The following is a 19,093-nucleotide window of genomic DNA, read 5'->3' as shown; positions in this document are numbered from 1 at the left end:
TGTATTCTTGACTAGTTCCATTCAGCAAATATCTGTCAGGCGTAATATTTTCAAGCATTAATCCTTACAGGTATTAACCAGCTTGTTAGTTGATGACCTGAACTAGATAGTTTCTGGGGATTATTGCTATTTAAATCTCACCTACGTTTTAAACAGTGGCAGCATGCCCTGCTGTGGGTTTCCTTTCTTTTTTTTTTTATTTTTTTTTCTGCACTGATATAGCTTTGGATTGCCATCGCCTCTTTCACTCCTACAGCACGGGAGGAGGCAGAGAGGAAGTCCTGTGCTTCCTCCTGCATTACTAAGGAGGAAGCCACTGGTTTCTCTTCGTGCCAGACTCACTCGTGCTGCCAGCTGTGCCAAATTGCTGTTCTAACCCAGTGGAGGCCAGGCTGGATTGTGGTTGCCATGCTGGGAACCCACCAGGGAACCTTGATGGAATCACCACAGACTTTTACCTACCCTTTTTACCAGATTTCCCAGGATTTTGGTAAGATTTTTTACAAGGTTACTTTTATTTCATAATGTAGTGAGAGGGTTGTGACAGGAAATGTCTTTTGGCTCCTAATAGCTTTTCACTCATTTTCTGCTTTGCGTTAGACAGAGACATAGAAGTGTTAAAGATATCAAGTGTCTTGAAATGTCAAGGATTTGAATTCTAGTGAGAGGGGAAACAGAAGTCAGTGGCCTGCTGCAGGAGAGACAAGGGTTCCAGCTGGTGCAGGGTGCCAAGATCAGCCATTCCCGCGCTTTTCTGCAGAGCAAGCCCACGCCCCCCTCCAGTGCAATGAAATAAAGCCTGATAAATTGTTTTCTGAGCAGCAGGCCAGGATGGGGAACTCCTTGATGTAAGGCAGGAGAAAGGAGGCCAGAATATCCCTGCTGTGGTGTGCACCAGGAGGGTTGGAGATAAGGGACAGTCGGTGAAGTTAATGGAGAGTCTGTTGGGAGCTGGGAGTGTGGCTGGTGCTCAAGACATGATATCAGCTTTTGCAGCCCCAAAATGTTTGCTGAACTTCAGGCTGCTTCCCTGAAGTATGGGTTTAAGGTGGCATATATAACTGTTGAAACATGACCTAGGGGTATGCAATAGGTAAAAATGGGGACTAAAGAAATTCAGATTTATTTTTTAACTAGGGAGCACAGTTTGCACGAGCTCTGTTGCTTGTGTTGTGCTCACTGAACCCAAAGAAGGTCATCTGAGGCTCTGCTTTAGTGATTCAGCAATTGTCCTTGTCAGAGCTGGACATATTTTCCTTCAGGAAGATGATAACTTTATGAATCAACCTTTTGCAAGGTACTGCTGTGCCCTGATCTGTAAATTGTAAAGGGAAATAGTGGAGAAAAATTTGAGTGATATGAAACGCCTTTAAAATACAGCAGGTGTTTGTGGTATCTTTAGAAGATAGCTTTGGAAACTAGTGGGGAGATATTTTTATTTCTTTTAGACCAAAGTTGAGTTTGTGCCATGCTGTCTATTACTCTCTGTAGAAGAATTATATATTACTTGGATTAAGCAAATCTATAGCTTTATAACTTTTTTTTTCTTTCAAGTATTTGAGAGTAGGTAGTGCTGTGTCTGCCAGGGTGTGTGTACAAATCCTAGGCTGATATTAGCCCTTGCTGCTCTAAATGTATCTCTCAGTTAGCTCTCTGGCAGCCCCAGGGATATGTCCCATAATATTTAGGGTGGAATTTTCAAGCTTGCTGAGAAGCAGCACACCCTGAGGCCCCTTGGGGTCTGAATGGAACGGAGCTGCCTGATCCCTTCAGACATTTGCAGGAAAAAAAAGAGCTTTGGTTTCTTGTAGTACTCCATTTCTAAAAGGCAGTTGCTAGTGGATGATACAAGTGAGAAGAAAAAGCATTGGCTTTACTTGGGCTGCTCAGCACAGTAATTATCTGTAATCACAGCTTTAAATAACTCTCTGGTCCTCCTCGCTGGGGGATGACTGCTGACAAACGTGGCTCACTGCTGGGTCCTGCTCCCATTTTACTCTTTGCTTGAGGTTTGATGAGTCTCAGTAGAAGGAGGTTCAGATCCCCTCTGGGGTTGTGGACTACAGGACTTCAGTCCCTGATGAGGCATAAAAGACTGCTAGAAAGGTGTTCCTCCTCCTGCTTGAGAAGCCCTGAGCGATCAGAGCACGGAATCCTGGCAGTGCTGGGCTGTTCCAGCCGCTGGAGGGTCTGTGCAGCTGAAACCAGATGTGGCTGTGCTCTTTAACCCACAGTGCCTGGCCAGCTCACTCTGTGGGAGGGTGACAAAGACGTGGAAACTGCCATGTTCAGGCAAAAATGAGTCACGAGAAAGCAGCCTGTTTAATTCAATTCCAAGAATGTTCCCAACCACTCAAAATTAATTTATAACCAGCATTTTGCAGTGGTCTACTTTTGTTTCTGAGCTTGGGGATGAGGTTGCTGATGGTTCCAATAATGTATTTTGTTTGGGACACAGTCAGGCCTTGTTTGCCTGTGGGTTTCTCTGAACACAAACCAGTGCTGTTTTGCAATATAAAGCCTGGCATTATCAGATTAATGCAAATATGACTTTTAATTATGTACGGAGTGCTGACTGTTTAGGTATAGCTATTTACTGTTTAGGTATAGCTTGCTCTATGTTCTTGACAGCATTTCAAGTGTTCGTCTCTTTCAGGGGTCATTTTTCTCTTTCTTTATATAAACAGGTCTTTCTGTTCCATGCAAATTAAAATCTGCTAATTTTTTCCATAACCATATGCTTTGATCCTAAGAAAATAACTCTTAATCAACAGCTTTAGTATCTAAAATTAGTATTGTCCTACTTGCTACTTTTTTTTCCCAATTCCATAAGTCTCATTTTCACTGTATAAATATATCATTAGCATAACTGAACTGATAATGTTTTAAAAGATATATCTGAGAAATCTTGTTTTGGAGCATTAGTCCTTCAGCTGTTCTAAATGGGAGAAAAAAACAGTGCCCTTACAGTGTACTTGCAAAGTACTTGCAAGTGACTTTGTTTCTAAGAAATATTTCCAGTATATACTTGACTCTAAAGACTTATTAGTTTAAAAGCCATGTGCTTAGTGCTCCAAGTTACACACTCAAAGGTGAAATAGTCAAAAAAGATTTTAACACTGATGTTGTAAGGGGAAAAATTACTTGTGTAAAAAACCCCAGATCCAAATGTGGAAGCAGTGATGCGGAATAGGAAAGAGTACAGACTTGCAGACAGATTGACATCCTGTAGCCCTGAGCATCCATATTACAACTGTAGGCTGCTTCAGAACACAGGATTCCTGAGGAAGGTGAATTATCCCACCTCTGGTGTGGTTCTTTGCCTCTCTCACACTGACCCCCTATGGAATCACAGGGCTCCTACTGCAGGGTATCCCACCAGCAGCCTGTGGTTCAGTGCAGTGAATCCTGAATCCTCTATCCTGGTGGGAGATCCAGCTCCTGCTGAGGCCACATGCTCCAGCTGGGCTTGAGGGTCTCTTTCTGAGTATCTCGGGTTCCAAGGGGTGGGTGGAGGGCATGGGTGCTGGAAGCTTGCACAGAGCACTGGCAATGCAGCTGAAGGCTCTGACAGCCCTTTCTTCCCTCCATCACTCCGTGTCCCTAAGTACACACTGTGCCTCGCTTTCATTGCCAAAACCCTTCTGACTTGTCCTCTGTAATCTCTTTGGGACAGAGGTATTATCTGTATTATCTTTTACCTGTAGGGCCCTTCTGCTCACTGAGGGTGCTGTGACAGCACACTCACCATATGTGCCTTAGCACTCTGAGTCCTGATTATGACACTGGCCCTTGGGAGCTACCCTGTGACAAACTGCACACAAACTAGGAGAGCTGTTCCCAGCTAGCCAGGGAAGATGGGCAGTTTCTCATTAGGGTTGTGATGCCAAACCAAAGCTAAACAGCACAGCTGAGGTATTGAGGATTGCCAGCAAGAGTTACTTGGGAATAGTCTGCAGTGTAAAACTAACTAGCAAAGTACATTTGGCAAATAGGAATAACCACACCTTTGAGAAAATGAGGTTGTCTGTACACAATAATATGACCTGTCAAAGAGGAATGATGTATCAGATATTCTCTGTGAATTGTTCACTGCTCTCTAGCCAATGGGCAGACACATAGAGGTTTATTAGTCTATCATTGCTGTGACTGGCACCCAGTACTGAGGGATCATATAGTCTCTGGAGGACAAGTGGGAGATAATTGAATACATAAATTTTAATCTCCAGAGACTGTGAAACTAACACTGTTGGCTGGCAGGGCTTTTTTGTTGGCTGACTGATGGTAAAACTTAGGGAGCTGACAAAGGTTGAAACCAAACCTAATTGGGAACTTGTCCCCAGCTGCTCAAGATGTAGATTGTTGGTAAACCCACAGATATCTTTCAGGTAATTTCCCCATCAGATTCCTTGGACTTGAAGAATCTTTACTGAAGTGTAAAGCAGAGGTGTTTAACCTGTGATTTCCCAGACTAAAGTGTCTGTGAATGGTAACTAGGAAAATGAAGACTCTTGTCGTTAAGTTTGAAGTCCCTGAAAAGATACCTGCATCTCAGCAGAGACACTTGAAGTGGTACAGATTAGAAAAGGCTGAAAATCACCCTCTGCAGCATTTATTAACAGAATCTTCGACTTTGTTCTTGTCCTTTCAAGTATTTCCTTATTGCTTAGAGGGAAAAACAAAGTGCTTTTGAACCCAAGTTGTTATCTGTAAAAGGATAGTCTTACTTCCCAGGAGGGCTGACTGAATAACTGCTCTAAATGCCCCACCTCAGTAATATGGGGATACAAAAGCAAAATCTAAACCAGACAGTTGTCTAATACAGATACTCTGTCTCCTTGATGGTAAAAGAAGTTGTAGACCAGAGCTCACCCTGTGTTTTACTTATCTAATGGAATCATGATAGACCAACCTGTCTCCTAGAGTGACCTGGAAATGCAGAAGTCTGTGTGTGGAGTGTATGGAATGGGGAGAGATTTGTAATTAAGAGTCCTCTCTTACTCTTTTTATTTCCAAATGACTTGAAGTGCTGTAATCAGATCGACTGGTTATCATTCCCTAGAAGGGAAGATGGCCCCAGGACCCAATTCTGCCTTACTTGTATGCTATGATGCCATTTGGGTATAAAACTATTTTAAAATTTCAATCCCTCTTTTAAATAAAATAGCTTTTTAGACCTGGGAATTATATATTTTCTCCAGCAGTCTTAGAAACAAAAAGGATATCCCACTTTTACTGGCTCTTACCAAAATCTGAAATTAGTTTTCAAACAAATGGTTGAAAAAAATGAGGCTTTTTTTTGGGAGTTAGCCTGCACAGAACATGTTTCAGCTTTTCAGTTTTTGGTAGCAAAGGGAATATTGTCAGGTGTGATCATGTGGCAGAATGCCTTGCATAGGTTTCCTGTGGATTGTTTTGGAAGGGAGAGGAAGAGGCTATGATATGGGGAAGTGCTGTATGTACTCAGAATGTTGCATTCCTTGGTTGAAGGAGATGCTTGTAACAAGGATATGGATGTGTTTATTCCAAAAAACCCTATTCATAGTCTGGCTTGTTAATTAGGACAAACAATTGCTGACTGTCATAAACATTCACTGCCAGTAACACAGGAGAGGGCCATGTTGGAAGATGGCCAAGGTGATGAGTTTATGTTTTGAGCCTCTAAAAGATTATCTGGAAATAACTACAGCTTTTCTTTGAAGCGTTGAGAGCTTCTGCACATACTCAGGCAGTTTAACTGGGCTCTGCTGTTCAGGCTGGTAAGGCTGGCTGGATTCAAAATTCACAGTAGCTCCTGCTGGAGCAGACCAAGAATGTTCATTTGGAAAGGCAAGGGTCAGTGCTCTGTGGTCTGTGCCAGCTCCTGACCTCTGCTCCAATCTGAAGCAGACAGGCAGAGCTCCCCAGCTCTGTGCCTCCTCAGAGCTCTCTTTATAGTATCTAGGGAAGCTAAAAAAGTTACTAAATTATCCCAGATACAATTCTCAGAACCAAAACTGCTTCCACACTCATCGTTTGTCTAAAACTTGATACAGTTCAGTGGGCTTTTTTAAAATCTTTTTTTTTTTTCTTTTCATATTCAATCCCACAACCAAATGAAAAGGATTATGAAAAGTTTGAAGTATTTCAGTAATTGGAAAATAGTCTCCCTAATGGTGAGTGGTTTGAATTTTCCTGGAGCATTTTTGTACTTTTATTTTTGTAAGAACTGGGTTCTGGAAACTAGTCAAATAGTATGTGAATATAAGAATCCAAGACATATTGAAACCATTTAAAAGCCTGTGTTCTATAAATATAGGATTTAAAAAAAATGTGTAAAATGGGAGTGGTTGTCAGAAATGTTTTAAGAGATTTAGATTTAAAATAAATAAATAAAAAACGGAGCCCCAGTATGACTGGCAGAGACAAAATAGTACATTAGGAAACATTGAAAATAGGGTAATCCTAAGAAAAAGACACTGCAATTGCAAAATGATCTTAAAAGCTCTCAGTGGTGTATTAGAAATATTAAATAAGTAAATCTTGCCATGTCTCTGAAGAGTTATTAGATCACTAGCATGGCTCCTGCAGTGGCTGTACTTAGGGAAGAACTGCTCAGAGAAATTTGGCCCAGTGGGAGCCACGTGGGTCACATGAGGGGTGACCTGTGCCTGTGTCTGTGTCAGGGTCTGCAGTGGAAACCCAGACATGTCCATGGCAGAGCTATAATGCAGAGCAGTCAGCTAATTCACTTATCTGCTCTTTCAGCAAGATGGCTCCAAGACCATAGCTGGAACAAAGCTGCCTCTGCATCTCTTCAGCCCAATCCCAGCACACCTGGAGCAGATTTTAAAAGAAAAACCCAGCTTGCTGTTGCTTTGGAACTCATTAAATCAAGTTGGGTGTTCAGCCTGTGGGCAGCTGGGGGTACAGCCTGTGTGCCCCCCAGCATCATTCCAGCTGCCCCTTCTCCTCCAGGATTTTGGGAAAAGGTGGTAGCTGCAGTATTCTGACTTCCCTCCTTGCTAAATGGTTTTGTGCTTGGATGAGGGAGTGAGAGAGGAGTGATGCTGACTTGAGGCAAGCATGTGCTGTGTCTGTTCATCTTTCCCTCTCCCAAAGGTGCAGATATCTGTGCATGTAACAGAGCCCCAGCTGAGCCAGTGCAAGCCCTGGGTGTGCTGGGGGTGTGCAGTGGGTCTGGCAGAGCTGGCCAGGGGCTGAGGCTCTGTCCCTCTGTGGCACTGAGATGTGTGTGCCTACCCAGACACTGCCCAGCTGTGTTCTGGGGGTCTGGGAGGGTGATTCAGAGAGCGTGGGATGAGTAGTAGTGTGGAAGAAGTTCAGCTACAGGTTTCTGCAGGTAACCTGTCTTACATTTTCCTGTTCCTAAATGTGCTTTTTGTAACCTGTTGATATACTGCAGGAGCTGTCCTGGGTCAATTCTGTTTAACACTCTGAAATACACTTCTTTGTTACCTCTACCAAGAAACTGTTACTACATCTGGACAAATAAAATTTGGTTTTGCTCAGCATCTCGTTATCAATGCCAGAGTTTCTTAGGCATGGTTATTGCCCTCATTTAGTAACATGTATAGAGATGCAAACTGATTTCTACAGTGTAAATGCATTTGCCACAGTATGAATTAATACACTGATTCAATAGGCATTAAATGGAAAGCATTTTGGAACAGCTGGATGCATTTGAAAATAACTGTGAAAAAACTGTACAAATTGCTCAGAGGATCTCACTGGTGATTAAGGGAAGACTTTACATGGCACACTGGGTCCCAGACACTGAGCCTGGGATAGGCTTGTTACACCATGTACAACAGGTTGGTGATAGCTTTGCACAGCTCTACAGCCTAGGTCTGTTCCAGGAGCCACTCTGTCTCCTTTGTCCTTTTTATACTGATCAGGGTCCAGAAGTATTGCTCAATTTCACGTCCACAAGTATTGCTCAATCTTTTCATTCCAGTGATGCAACAGAAATGGGGTGAATACTATTGCTTGCTTAACTTTTATCCACTAATCATTAGTCCCACCTGTAGAAGAATTTGCAAAGGAGTTACAGATCTTGACATATCTCAAATAGACAGCAGCTGTTCTTCCTCCCAAGCAGACAGAAAGTCAGAAATCATACTTTTACCTTGCAGGTATAAATCATGATGGTGTTAGTTCTTGGGAAGAGTTCCAAAGCAAAATCTGGTGTTGTAGCCAGAATCTGGCTGCCCTGCACAGAGGGAGGACAGGAGGTCTCAAAAGGCAGCCCAAATCCATATCAGATATTGCATGTTGCAACTACTAATAAATACACCCATTGAGTCCATGCTAAATTTAATCAACTTTGTGGTACAAGATACAGGAATTGCTTGGTCAAAATCAGCCAATGATGTTTTATGTCTGTAGCTGGAGTAGCAAAGTGTTTCTCTTCCTTTTTGCAAGCTGATCTTGATATTGAAATAACTTTTTTTTACGGTTTCCTGTGTTGACTGGATTGACTGTGTGTGGGGTGGGGGCGGGCTGTGTTGCTGGGAGGTTTTGACAGAAATTTCTTGTGCTCAGAGAGCAGCAGCATGAGGGCAGAGTGTGAGTGGGATTCTCTTCCTCTTGGATGACACTAAGTTTTCCACTGCTTCTTAACCATGTTAGATTGCCCTCAGCTTTTTGTAAAAAGTAGGACTAGGATAACATTCTGTTCTGTATTGGCTACTCCATGACTGGAGTACTGAAGCCAGTTTTAAATATGATATGGATGTTGCCAGGAATAGAAACCTCTCCTAGGAAATGAATGCCACTTTTTGTCAGGGTCTATCCAGCAAATGCACTGTGAGTTTTTGTTTCACAATAGCATAATTTGGAATTACCACAGCTCATACTTGAGCATTCAGAAACTATTTGCCTAGAAATGTATGTATGTATGTAACAAGAGGAGTTTTAGGGGACATTCTTTCTACAACTGCCAGATGTAATGAGGAATGTTAATGTGAAAATGAGTTGGTTTTTCAGCTGCAATGAGATATGTGCTCTTTTCCAAGAGCTGGATTATTGTAGTTCAGAAATGTCAGTTCTGAACCAGTCATAGTTGGAGAAGGTCACAGCTATCTAGCAATCCACTGAGAGTAACATTATTCCATTAGCTGGCTTCATCTTTAGGACTCTTGTGATGTATCCTGTCATATTTTTTGTATTTTAAAGAGGGAGTAGCTGCCCCATGCCACACCACCCTTGCTAAATCCAGTGCATCCTGTTTTATTTTTTAAAACTTTTCAAGGTGAGGTCACTCTTTTTGAAGCTGCTCTCAAGTTCTGAAAGCTACAGCCTTAGATTCTGTCTAAAAGGTCTCACTTAGGGAGAAATTCCCTCTTTCATGCAAATGCAGCTCTTCTGGTCTGACCCCATCCTCTGTTCCAGCTGTCTCCATGGGTGGTACAATCACTGCTCTGCAGTTCTTTCATTCTGTTCTAGGACCTGTTGAGTAAAAAGCCTGATGACAGCTGGGAAGCAACAGTCCAGACTGCTGTGAATGCTGACATTTTGTTCTCTGGTCTAATGTGGAAGAAAACTCTGTGGGAGCTGCAGGGAGGGACCTCTAGTACTGCATAAATCCTTTTACCTCATGGAAAGTAGCATTGGCAGGATGGTGGGAAGCTTGTGAGCAGAAGGATGGCTCTCCTTTGTAAAGACTGGGAGCTATGAGAGCTGAGAACTATGGTGGTTGCAAAACACCATTGGTTCAGCTTCACCAGGAGCTGTGCTCTGCCTCTCACACTGAGCACTTTCTTCCACATGAATCGTTTCATGGAAACTGAGGGGCTCTGTGGAACTGAATTCTGCACAACAAAATTGGGTTCAGTAATTAAGTCTCAAACTTTGTGCTGAAAAAAAATCTTTTAATGATGAATAACAAAGAGGAAGAATATTTTATTTTCCACAAAACACTGGCTGCTTGTCTGGCAGTAGTTGTAGGATGTGATCCAAACCCACTGAATGTCAGTGGCTCTTGTTCTGTTCACTTCAGTGGAGCTGACCTACAGGGTGCTCTGTTATGGCTCATCCTTATTAGTCAAGTTTAGTCCAGCAGTCCTAGGGGTGAGCCTAGGATGGCTCTGCTCTATTTTACAGGCACAAAGGAGGCTGGCTGGGCAGTGGAGAGCTTGTGTTCTAAACAGAGACATCAACAGAGCAACCAAGCCTGATACATTCCTGCTGATGGGGAATGGGCAACAGGAGAGATGGAGAGGAAAATTAAAAGCTTGGAGGCTGGTATGGAGTAAAAGAGATGGCAAAAGAAGACATCCACCAGTGTTGATAATTGCCTGTGAAGGCTTGTTTGTGGTTTGTCTTGGAAGTTGCTGGCCAATTCCTGTTGTCTGTGTATCCCAGACTCACTGCATGTGCACTCAGGTAACCTCTGCATGGTCTCAGCATCTGATCCTGTTTTCAGCACCTTTAACACCTCCACAACAGCACTTTAAACACCTCCAAGTTAAGCATGTGCCAAAGTACTTTAGTCTGGTGTCAGGTGCTCAGTAGATGAGCCCAGAAGGGCACTGGGAGAGTTTTCCACTGACATGACTCTGGGAAGAAACAGAAGGTGTTTGTGTTTGGTATAGCTAATCTGGAATACACCACAAACAGCAAATTAATCTCATTTAAAAGCTTTGAATTAAGTCTGTTTACTGTAATGGAGCCTCCCACAGTTCTCCACCTTCTTTTGTTTCCTGGTGTATTTTCATTTGGGAAAGCTGCAGAGCGAATATATTCTCTGTGCTCAACTGAACAGCAATACTGCTGCAGTTTTTGGTAATATTTTTCAAAAGGAAAGCCACAACATCATTAGCTTTTCTCCCTTGCTTTTTTTGGATTGCCTTTCATTCCTGTTCAGGTCTTACCCAAAACCTGCTTACCTCCTTGTTTCCTATCCTTTCAGTTTCTTCAAATGCGATGACTCAGCAGCTACAGGATGAATTTGACAGCAGCGTGGAGAATGCAGAAGCTTGGATGAAGGCCATCCAAGAGAGACTGAGGATCAATGACAACACCAAGGGACCTCGATCTGCCCTAGAAGCCAGACTGAGAGAGACTGAGGTAAGGGAGGAGGGATGGGATCCAGAGGTGGCTCCCACTGCTGCCACTGTTACAGCAGCTATTGCTGGGAGCTCAGGGGTTTTCCATTAGCAAATTGTCAGCTGCCCCTACTTGTTGGAACATTGGGTCCGTGTGGGTGGGTTCACATCAGTATTCTTTTTAAATTTTCTATCTGCAAATTGTTTACAGATGCAGAAAAAGAGGATGGCAGTTTGCTATCACAGGCTTCCAAGCTTTTCAGTTTGATTTGCAGCACTAGCAGCAGGTTTGGCAGGTTAAAATGTTTACACTCTCCTCAAGCCTGGAACAATTTGGTTGCTGCTTGCAATTACCATAGTAATTTGCAGACAACCAGCATATAGTACAAGAGAATCAGATCACATTAGTGTTCCATCCCCTCCAGGACTTTGGCACTGATAGAAAAAGATTGCATTGTCCTGGTAATGGGCTGTTTTAGAGTAATTCCTTTGTCCTTTCCCATAACTCTGATGATAACAGGGTTCACAGATCCCCTTTACAATCTATTTAATGAAAAGGTAAAAGTTTTTTGTTTTTTCCTTGGTTTTGCTTCATCTGTTGTATAGCTCTTCTCACAGAGATCCTATTGCAGATTGTGCCTGCTCTCTTACAATGATTTCACATTCATTAACTTCAGTTTCATTAGATGTTATCTAGGTCTTGTAATCTCAGAGAAGGAAACACTCCTGTTTGTCCCATTTATACCATTCATGATTAGAGGGAGTGGTGATATGTCTATGACTAACATTGAAAATATTTTTATACTTTTATTACCTTTATTCCAAGTTTATTACCTTTAATTCCAAGTAATCTGTTTAATTTAAATGGCAAGATCTTTCCTGTTGTTATTTCCCCTAAAGTATCTCCTTTTGTTTGTCTGCTTATATTTGGCCTGCCTCTTCTGAACAAAAGATTTTGCAGGCTTACATGGATGATGAGGTAGTTCACAGTGATGTCTTCAGCCTTTTTCCTTAACTGAGGTTTATTGGGGGATGGATCTTGGCTGAGGCATAATACAGACACTATTCATGGAGTGATGGATGGTGGCTAGACTTGCATGTCAGTCATAAATATCTGAAGCATTTTATCTTGGTCTATAGTTTTATTTTTGTGACCTTAAATTATTTTCACCCTTTTCTTTTGTCTGGAAAACAATGATGTGTACAGTCTCAAGAAACAAGCAACTCGACTAGAAGAGTGATAGTTTGGCAAAGGGGGAGCATTCATGGCAGAGATAAGAAGTTATAAGATGTAGAGATTTGTGGTGATGTGATATGGCCTGAACTGCTGAAGCCTGTTTACTTCTGTGGGTTTTAGAGGAGGTCTGTAGCATGCAAAAAGTCATGTTAAGAGATTTCTGCAACTCAGACTTTAGAGATTCATCATTCTAAAGATTAACAAGTTCTTTCTTCCTGTGTGTACCTTAACTACCTCCTGTTCCTTCATCCTGCCTCCTTTTTGGGCCTGGCTTCTGTCTCCAGCTCTCATGTCCTCCTGATGTGCTCAGTGCTTCACCTATTGGCTGTTCTCAAACCCAGTGATCAGTTTTCAGTTCCTTTTTGCACCTGGCTTGCCAGGGTTTTTTTTCATACTTCCTTCCTGTGGTTTATTTTCTGTTAATTTGTTAATGAAAATTTCAGCCAATTAGACAAATCATGTTAAAAAAACGGATTTGAAAAAGAAAAATGACTGTACAGGAACTGCTTTCTCTCCAGCTGTTGTTTGCTTTTAATTACTGGGATAAATATCAGGCTTAGAATACAGCTTTACTCTTACACTGTACCTGTTGGATGATATCTGTGGCTTGTATTTTCTTGCTTTGCCCTGCCCTTTGCCCTGCTTCCCTGGATTCTGTTAATCATGTCTTTCTTAGGAAATAATTTCTCCAAACAACTGTTTGTACATCACATGCAGGTGTGCTGCCTACATGCCAGAAGAACAGGCTTTGCTTTTCCCAGAATGTGGGACTGGAGATCCAAAGGCCTTTCACTTGTCTCACCTTTGCAATAACTGACATGTTTTTATTGTTTGTTTTTGTTTTTTTTTTAAATCAAATCCCATAGGCCTGATTTTACCAAAAGTAATCACTGACTTTGAAAATCTTGGTGTTTTCATTGTAGAAGCCTTTTTCTTTGAACTGGAAAGTCTGCAGTTTGCCAGGAGTTTATGGAAGAGCAGCAAGAAAAGCTAATTTGATAATATCAGAAGTTTGGATAAAGTAATTTTGAAAGCTGTCATCCAAATTGGGGGATAATTAATCTGTTTAATTGTACAGAATTTGTGCTGATTTTCCTACCTCTGGATACTTAAAATTAGATGACTCCCCTTTCAGTTCCTGGCATTCCTATTTGTGTAAGATACACATTTTCACCAATTCATAACTTAGCAATTCAGGGTGAAAGCAAGATTTGGTAGCAGGCAGAAAATTCCACTAGTTGATTTCTCTTGGCTTCTTTTCTAAGCCAACATCTATTTGCTCTAGGAAACCTTTTTAATATACTTCATGATTTTTTACAGTATAGTTTAAAATTGAGAGGTTGCAGTGTAGCCTGTGGAGGTTGCCTCTTTGTGCTTTGGCAGGTGGGGGAGAACAGCTGGCCTGTGGCAGCACATTGCTGTAACCTTATAAGAGCAATGGAAACACAGACACAGGCATTTCATAGAGGATGGTCTGTTTTTTGTAGCTAACTTAAATATTTTTCAACTGCTGTGTGACTTTCAATTAAATTCAGTCCTTTAGCGTGTTTAAGAATAATCATGTCTGAAAAAGCATTCATATTTTCCTTCCAGGAGAAACTGCAGCAGGGAGTTAAGTGGGAAGGGTTAATTGTCTGTGTTGTGTAGAAATATTTCCATCCCATGGTAGTGTCATGTTAATAACTGGACTCAATGATCATGAAGGTCTTTTCCAACCTAAATGATTCTAGGAGTTCATGATTCCTGGGTTTACATTTAGTCAATTTTGCCTGTTTTCTTTCCATGCTTTCAGTATCTTATTTTTCTCGCAGAAAATACGTGCCCTGGAACCAGAAGGCAGCTTGAAAATGGACTTGATTCTTGTGAAGGCAGATGCTGCTCTGCGCAGCATTGGTGAGGAGAAGAAGCATGAGGTGCTCTCTAAGCTGAAAGACATTAAAGCCTTGTGGGAAGAGACAGCCATATACATTACTCACTGTCACAGGTAAGACAAACATACCCTTGGGTGTGTTGAGGCAGCTGTTTCCTCCAGTGCTTTCATAAAGTGCTTCCTGCTTCTCTCTGCTGCCTGGATTGTAGATAGCAATTCCCTGCTAATCCCAGTCCTGTGAGCATTTTGGGACTGTGGGGGTAGAGAGGATCAGTGGGACCTCAGTGCTCTGCCTTCACAACCTGGCCCACCACCCATCTGGAATGATGAGTTTCTACAGGCATGGGGACCTTACACAGAATAAATATATTCCCCAAAGCAGAGAGGACCTGGGAAATGATCCAAACCCTGTGAAGTCACCACAAGTTAAAATTGCTGAGAACCTTGTGCAGTGCTTTGAAGGTCTTTTGGGATTGTTGGTCTCCCCTGCTCCCATCATCATTTCATCTAACTCCTCTCTCTTGCTCTCCCCAACAGCCGCATTGAGTGGGTCTGGCTGCACTGGAGCGAGTACCTGAAAGCTCAGGATGAGTTTTACACATGGATTCACAATATGAGGGTGACCTTGGAGCCTGACATTGAGTTGCAGCTTGGCTTAAAGGAGAAGCAGTGGCAGCTGAGCCATGCTCAGGTTTTGCAGAATGATGTCCTAAATCAGTCAGTCCTGCTGGAAAGGCTGCTGGAGGAAGCTGCTTCGTTGTTCAGCAGGATAGGTGACCCCAGTGTTGATGAGGATGCTCAGAAAAAAATGAGGGTGGAATATGAAGGAATCAGACAAGAAGCTCAGGTACTTTTATAAATAATGGGAGGTGTTCAAATTCCTTCAATCTATGGTGTTGTTTGCTACTTGCTCCTTGAGTGATGAGGCTTACCTGGTAGGACTGCAAAAGGAAGCAGGGCTGAGGATCCCTCTTCTTTCTGTCAGCCGACTGTTTGAAATAATTGTCAAGTCCCAAAATGAGCTATTGTCCTGGGGTGATGTTAATTGGGATACTCTTGCATGGTGCTTTGTAGTGTGTTGCTGTAAAGTAACTGCAGGCTGCTTGTAACCTAGTGAACATTGCTTTATCTCTGTATAAAGTTTGAATTGTTCCTCATCTTTCAGCACATTGGTGGTTCATGTATAACCAGATGCAGAGTACCCCTTCCAGGAGCCAGGGAATATTACAGGGACACAGCCTTGCTGGAGGAAGTAGTGTTAGTTGGGACACAGAGCTGCCCTGCCTGCAGAACTGGGAAACACAGAGATGGGAGTCAGCTCTGGCCCAACACTGCTCAGTAGCCAGTTCCACTATCTGAAAGATTTTCATGCACACAGATACTAATTCTTGACCAATACTAATCTTCCACCTTGAACAATTGTTGGATAGGCTGGTGTAAGGCATTCTGTTTCATCTTTCAGTAGCAGTGATTTCCTTTCACCCTATTTCTGAGTAAAGATTTCAGAAAATGCTTGTACTTTTCACTTCTAAAACTCACATAAAGACAGGATTAGACCATGTGGTATGGCCAAGGGGCAGACATCTGTGGATGAGCAGAGGAATTCAATTTCTTACTAACCAAATCAATAGAAATACTCAAAGGGATATTTTAAATACATATATAGACACATCTATGTCAAACATATAGAAAGTTAAACCTAGTTTTTGCTCATAGTGACTTTCTAGGAATTTTGTAGGCTGAAATTGCCTGATGCAAATAGAAACAATCGCATTACATTGGTTCTGCTCTCTGCCTCTGTTATAATGCTGCCTTCAATTAATTCCCACACCTACACACCCATCCAGAACTGGAGCCTGGCAATGATGGATGCTTTCCCTCCCTGGGTGCCATTATACAAAGTTAACTTCAGATCACACTGGATCACAACAACAGTGGGATGCTTGTTCCATTGCTCTGCTTGCTCCATAAATACATTTTTTCTTTTGAAGTGAAATACCCCAAGCCCCAAAAGAGACAAAAAACCCCCTAAGCTGGCATCTTTTGTGAGCATGTAGTTCAGATACTTTTCTAGCCATAAGTATACAACCAATGCTAATGTCTCCAAAGTCTAAAGTATATTTGGAAATTCTGTAGCTGCAGCTGCCACAGAGAGGCCACCAGAAGATTCAGGCCTCAACAGTGATTATTTATATTTAAAGGTAGATCACTTGGTTACAAGGCATCTGGATATACAAATAAGAAGGTTCCTGGGAATTCAGGTGCTGTCTATCTAGAGTGCTGTTTAAAATTGTCATTCACCCCCTCCTCACCAAAATTATCTTTGGTTCTGAAGCTGGAGACACTCATTAGTTATTTTAATAAAGCTGTTCTTTCAAACAAGTAATTTGAATACTCAAAGTGAGAGTGTGACCTCTCTGAGACTGATTTTACATAGTGTGATTTCTCTAACCGACTTGGATATGTGCTGGTGTAAATGAGATCAGGAAGTGGCTCATACTAGTTAGACAAAATATGTCTTTATATTTCCAGCCAACTGAGACACTAGAAAAAGCTTTTCTTTGGCATTGGATATAAATACCACATTTCATAGAAGGATGGAGTGAGAGAACCCAGCTAAGAAATCGTTCTTTCAGGAGTATGGAACAAAGAAGGGAGCTGGAAAACCTAGGATTTTGCAACTGAAGTAAACGAGGAGTTTATTATCTAATGCCAAGGTTACAGGCAGCTTGGGAATTGCATTGGAAAGTATAACACTTGTTAGAGTATAACACCCTGCCACCTCCTCCAACGGGCAGAGGAATGAATGAAAGAGCCACAGGAGTTGTAAGGGGATTGCTCTGGCTCCTCACATGATGACAGGCCAGACTAAATGTGACTTGCCAGCTGAATGCCTGAGCAGAGGAGGCTGGTGTTTGTAGATTACACTGGTGTTTGAAGAGCATTTTTAGACCCTGTGCAGTTGTCCAGCTCTATCAGAAGGCAGGCTCTTAGACAGTGTTTGTTAAATGGTTTGACTGTGATATTGCCTCTCTGGTATGAGCAAATGGCAGGAGGGGTTTTTTTGTTTGTTTTTTTTCTTAGTGCTAACATGTGTCTTTAACATTCCCAAATTTTAAAAGCCTATCTTTTAATTATGTTGACAGGAATATTTTTAGATGTGGCAGCCATTTCCTTTCCCTTGCCCAGGAAATTAAAAATATGCAGAGGTTAATGGTTGTGTGTTTTAGCATAAATGATGATTTAAGATGATAAGAAATGTTAGGATATACAGGATATTGATATTTACGAAATATATTGAATACTTCTAGACACATCAAATTAATTTCAGTCCATGTTGTCTCTGTTAACTGAAACCTAGATACTTAGAATAGTTTGCTGAGGTACCCCAAGGGTAAGACTAAAACACCAGGAAGGGCTGCAGGAACTTTCTGTACTCTCCTGGAGACACTACAGAGGGATTTAAAGTAGGAACTTCCTTTGTGTGCTCTAGATTGCCTTCCAGAGGAGGCTCATTTGCCTTCACTGCCTGTGAAGGGAGCTTGGGGAGAGGGTTTCCTAAGCCTCTGTCCAGCTTCCTTGAGTACCCAGGCTGGGCATATTCTGCCCAGACATATCCCTTTCTCTGCAGCCCATGGCAAACCCATTCTCCTCCTGTCTGTGCTCTTACTCTTTGCAGGACCATGTCCTTGCTTCATGTCTCCTCACCTTAGCCTAGTGAATGTGGATGTGCTGCTCCCCAAACAGTATAGCTACCCAGGAGCAAGGGATACCTTATTTTTCATCATTGGAAAGTTTTCCTGCTTAACCTTTGGTGGGGGGAGGGCTCAGCCAGCTCTTTGTAAGCCTTTTGTCTGACAACTAGCACAGTCTGTAACCACAGTATCCCTCAATTGCTCTCCATGCCATCTGGAGAAAGTCCTGAAAAAATCAGTCTCATTTTGCAGAAGATAATACTTTGGTTGAATATTATACTAGTGAAACAACAGGGCAGGTGGTTTGTGTAAAAATCAAAAAGTCCTAAACGAGCTGGCAAACAAGGCTAGTCTGAGTAAATGGGACTCTGATTTGTGAGGAGTGCCTGGATCAGCAGCAACTCATGATGTGCAGGGCCTTGATAATTCAGGGATTGTTGGTTATAGGGTGCACAGGCAGTAGCTTGAAAAATGAAGCTTGCTTTCCATTGGCTTGAATTTGCTTCCAGAGTCTGTGATACCACCACAGAATAGATTGTGACCTCTTAAGTACAAAAGTGCCTGGACTACACAATTGAAGGTAATGGTCATTTTCCATGCAGTCTGTTTAGATAATGACCAATTTAAAACAATTTTCATGCCTTAATTGCAGTGTTTTTTATTTTCATTTTGAGAGACAAGGAAGATGTGCTTGTCTTTATTTTTAACCTGCAAGAGGAATGTAACTGCTTGTCTTTCAAAGTGAAAATCAGAAACAAACTTTTTCTAATGAAGGAGTAGAAAGGTTTGGAAAGCCAGAAATTCACCTGGCAGGACCTTGCAGTTTGTATTCTTGGGGACTTAGACATTGAGAGGCTGCAAAAATCCAGTCAGCAGCAATCCTTTGTGTACTTTTCTGTTCTGTTTCTCAAAGTAAACTTTGAATTCCCGTGGAGGCCAAGTGTTATCAGGTCTAGTGAAAAGGGAGTCTTGTTTATAAATTCTGGGTTACAGTATGAAGGAAAAAGAGCCAGATAAGAACAGTCCTCACAATTTCTGATGTCTCTTGTTACAGAACAGAGTGAAACTGCTTGAAACCATAACCAAGGAACATGAGCAGTACAGCGCCAATGTCAACCAGTTTCAGTCGTGGCTGGATGGTGTCACAGAGAGATTAAACTGCTGCATTGGAGAAGCAACCAAGTCTTCAGCAGAGGACAAGCTAAAGGCACTGAAGGTCCTTGAATATAGCTCTAAAAAGGAG

General features: G+C 42.0%; 1 protein-coding gene across 1 annotated transcript in view; it reads left to right on the top strand.

Annotated features, from left to right (window-relative positions):
- Positions 1-325: 325 nt before the first annotated feature.
- SYNE3 (spectrin repeat containing nuclear envelope family member 3) overlaps positions 326-19,093 on the top strand; it is a gene marked incomplete at its 3' end in the record, with an annotated part of 42,449 nt that continues 23,681 nt past the window's right edge. Inside the window, exons 1-5 of the mRNA XM_079308866.1 lie at positions 326-490; positions 10,913-11,070; positions 14,097-14,269; positions 14,693-15,002; positions 18,905-19,066. Coding sequence (XP_079164992.1) covers positions 409-490; positions 10,913-11,070; positions 14,097-14,269; positions 14,693-15,002; positions 18,905-19,066 — 885 coding nt within the window. The 5' untranslated portion in view covers positions 326-408. The remainder of the gene's footprint in view (positions 491-10,912; positions 11,071-14,096; positions 14,270-14,692; positions 15,003-18,904; positions 19,067-19,093) is intronic.

Source organism: Erithacus rubecula (assembly GCF_903797595.1).
Source record: "Erithacus rubecula genome assembly, chromosome: 6".
In the NCBI taxonomy this organism is placed as follows: Eukaryota; Metazoa; Chordata; class Aves; order Passeriformes; family Muscicapidae; genus Erithacus; species Erithacus rubecula.
This window is presented reverse-complemented; position numbering and strand designations above follow the sequence as displayed.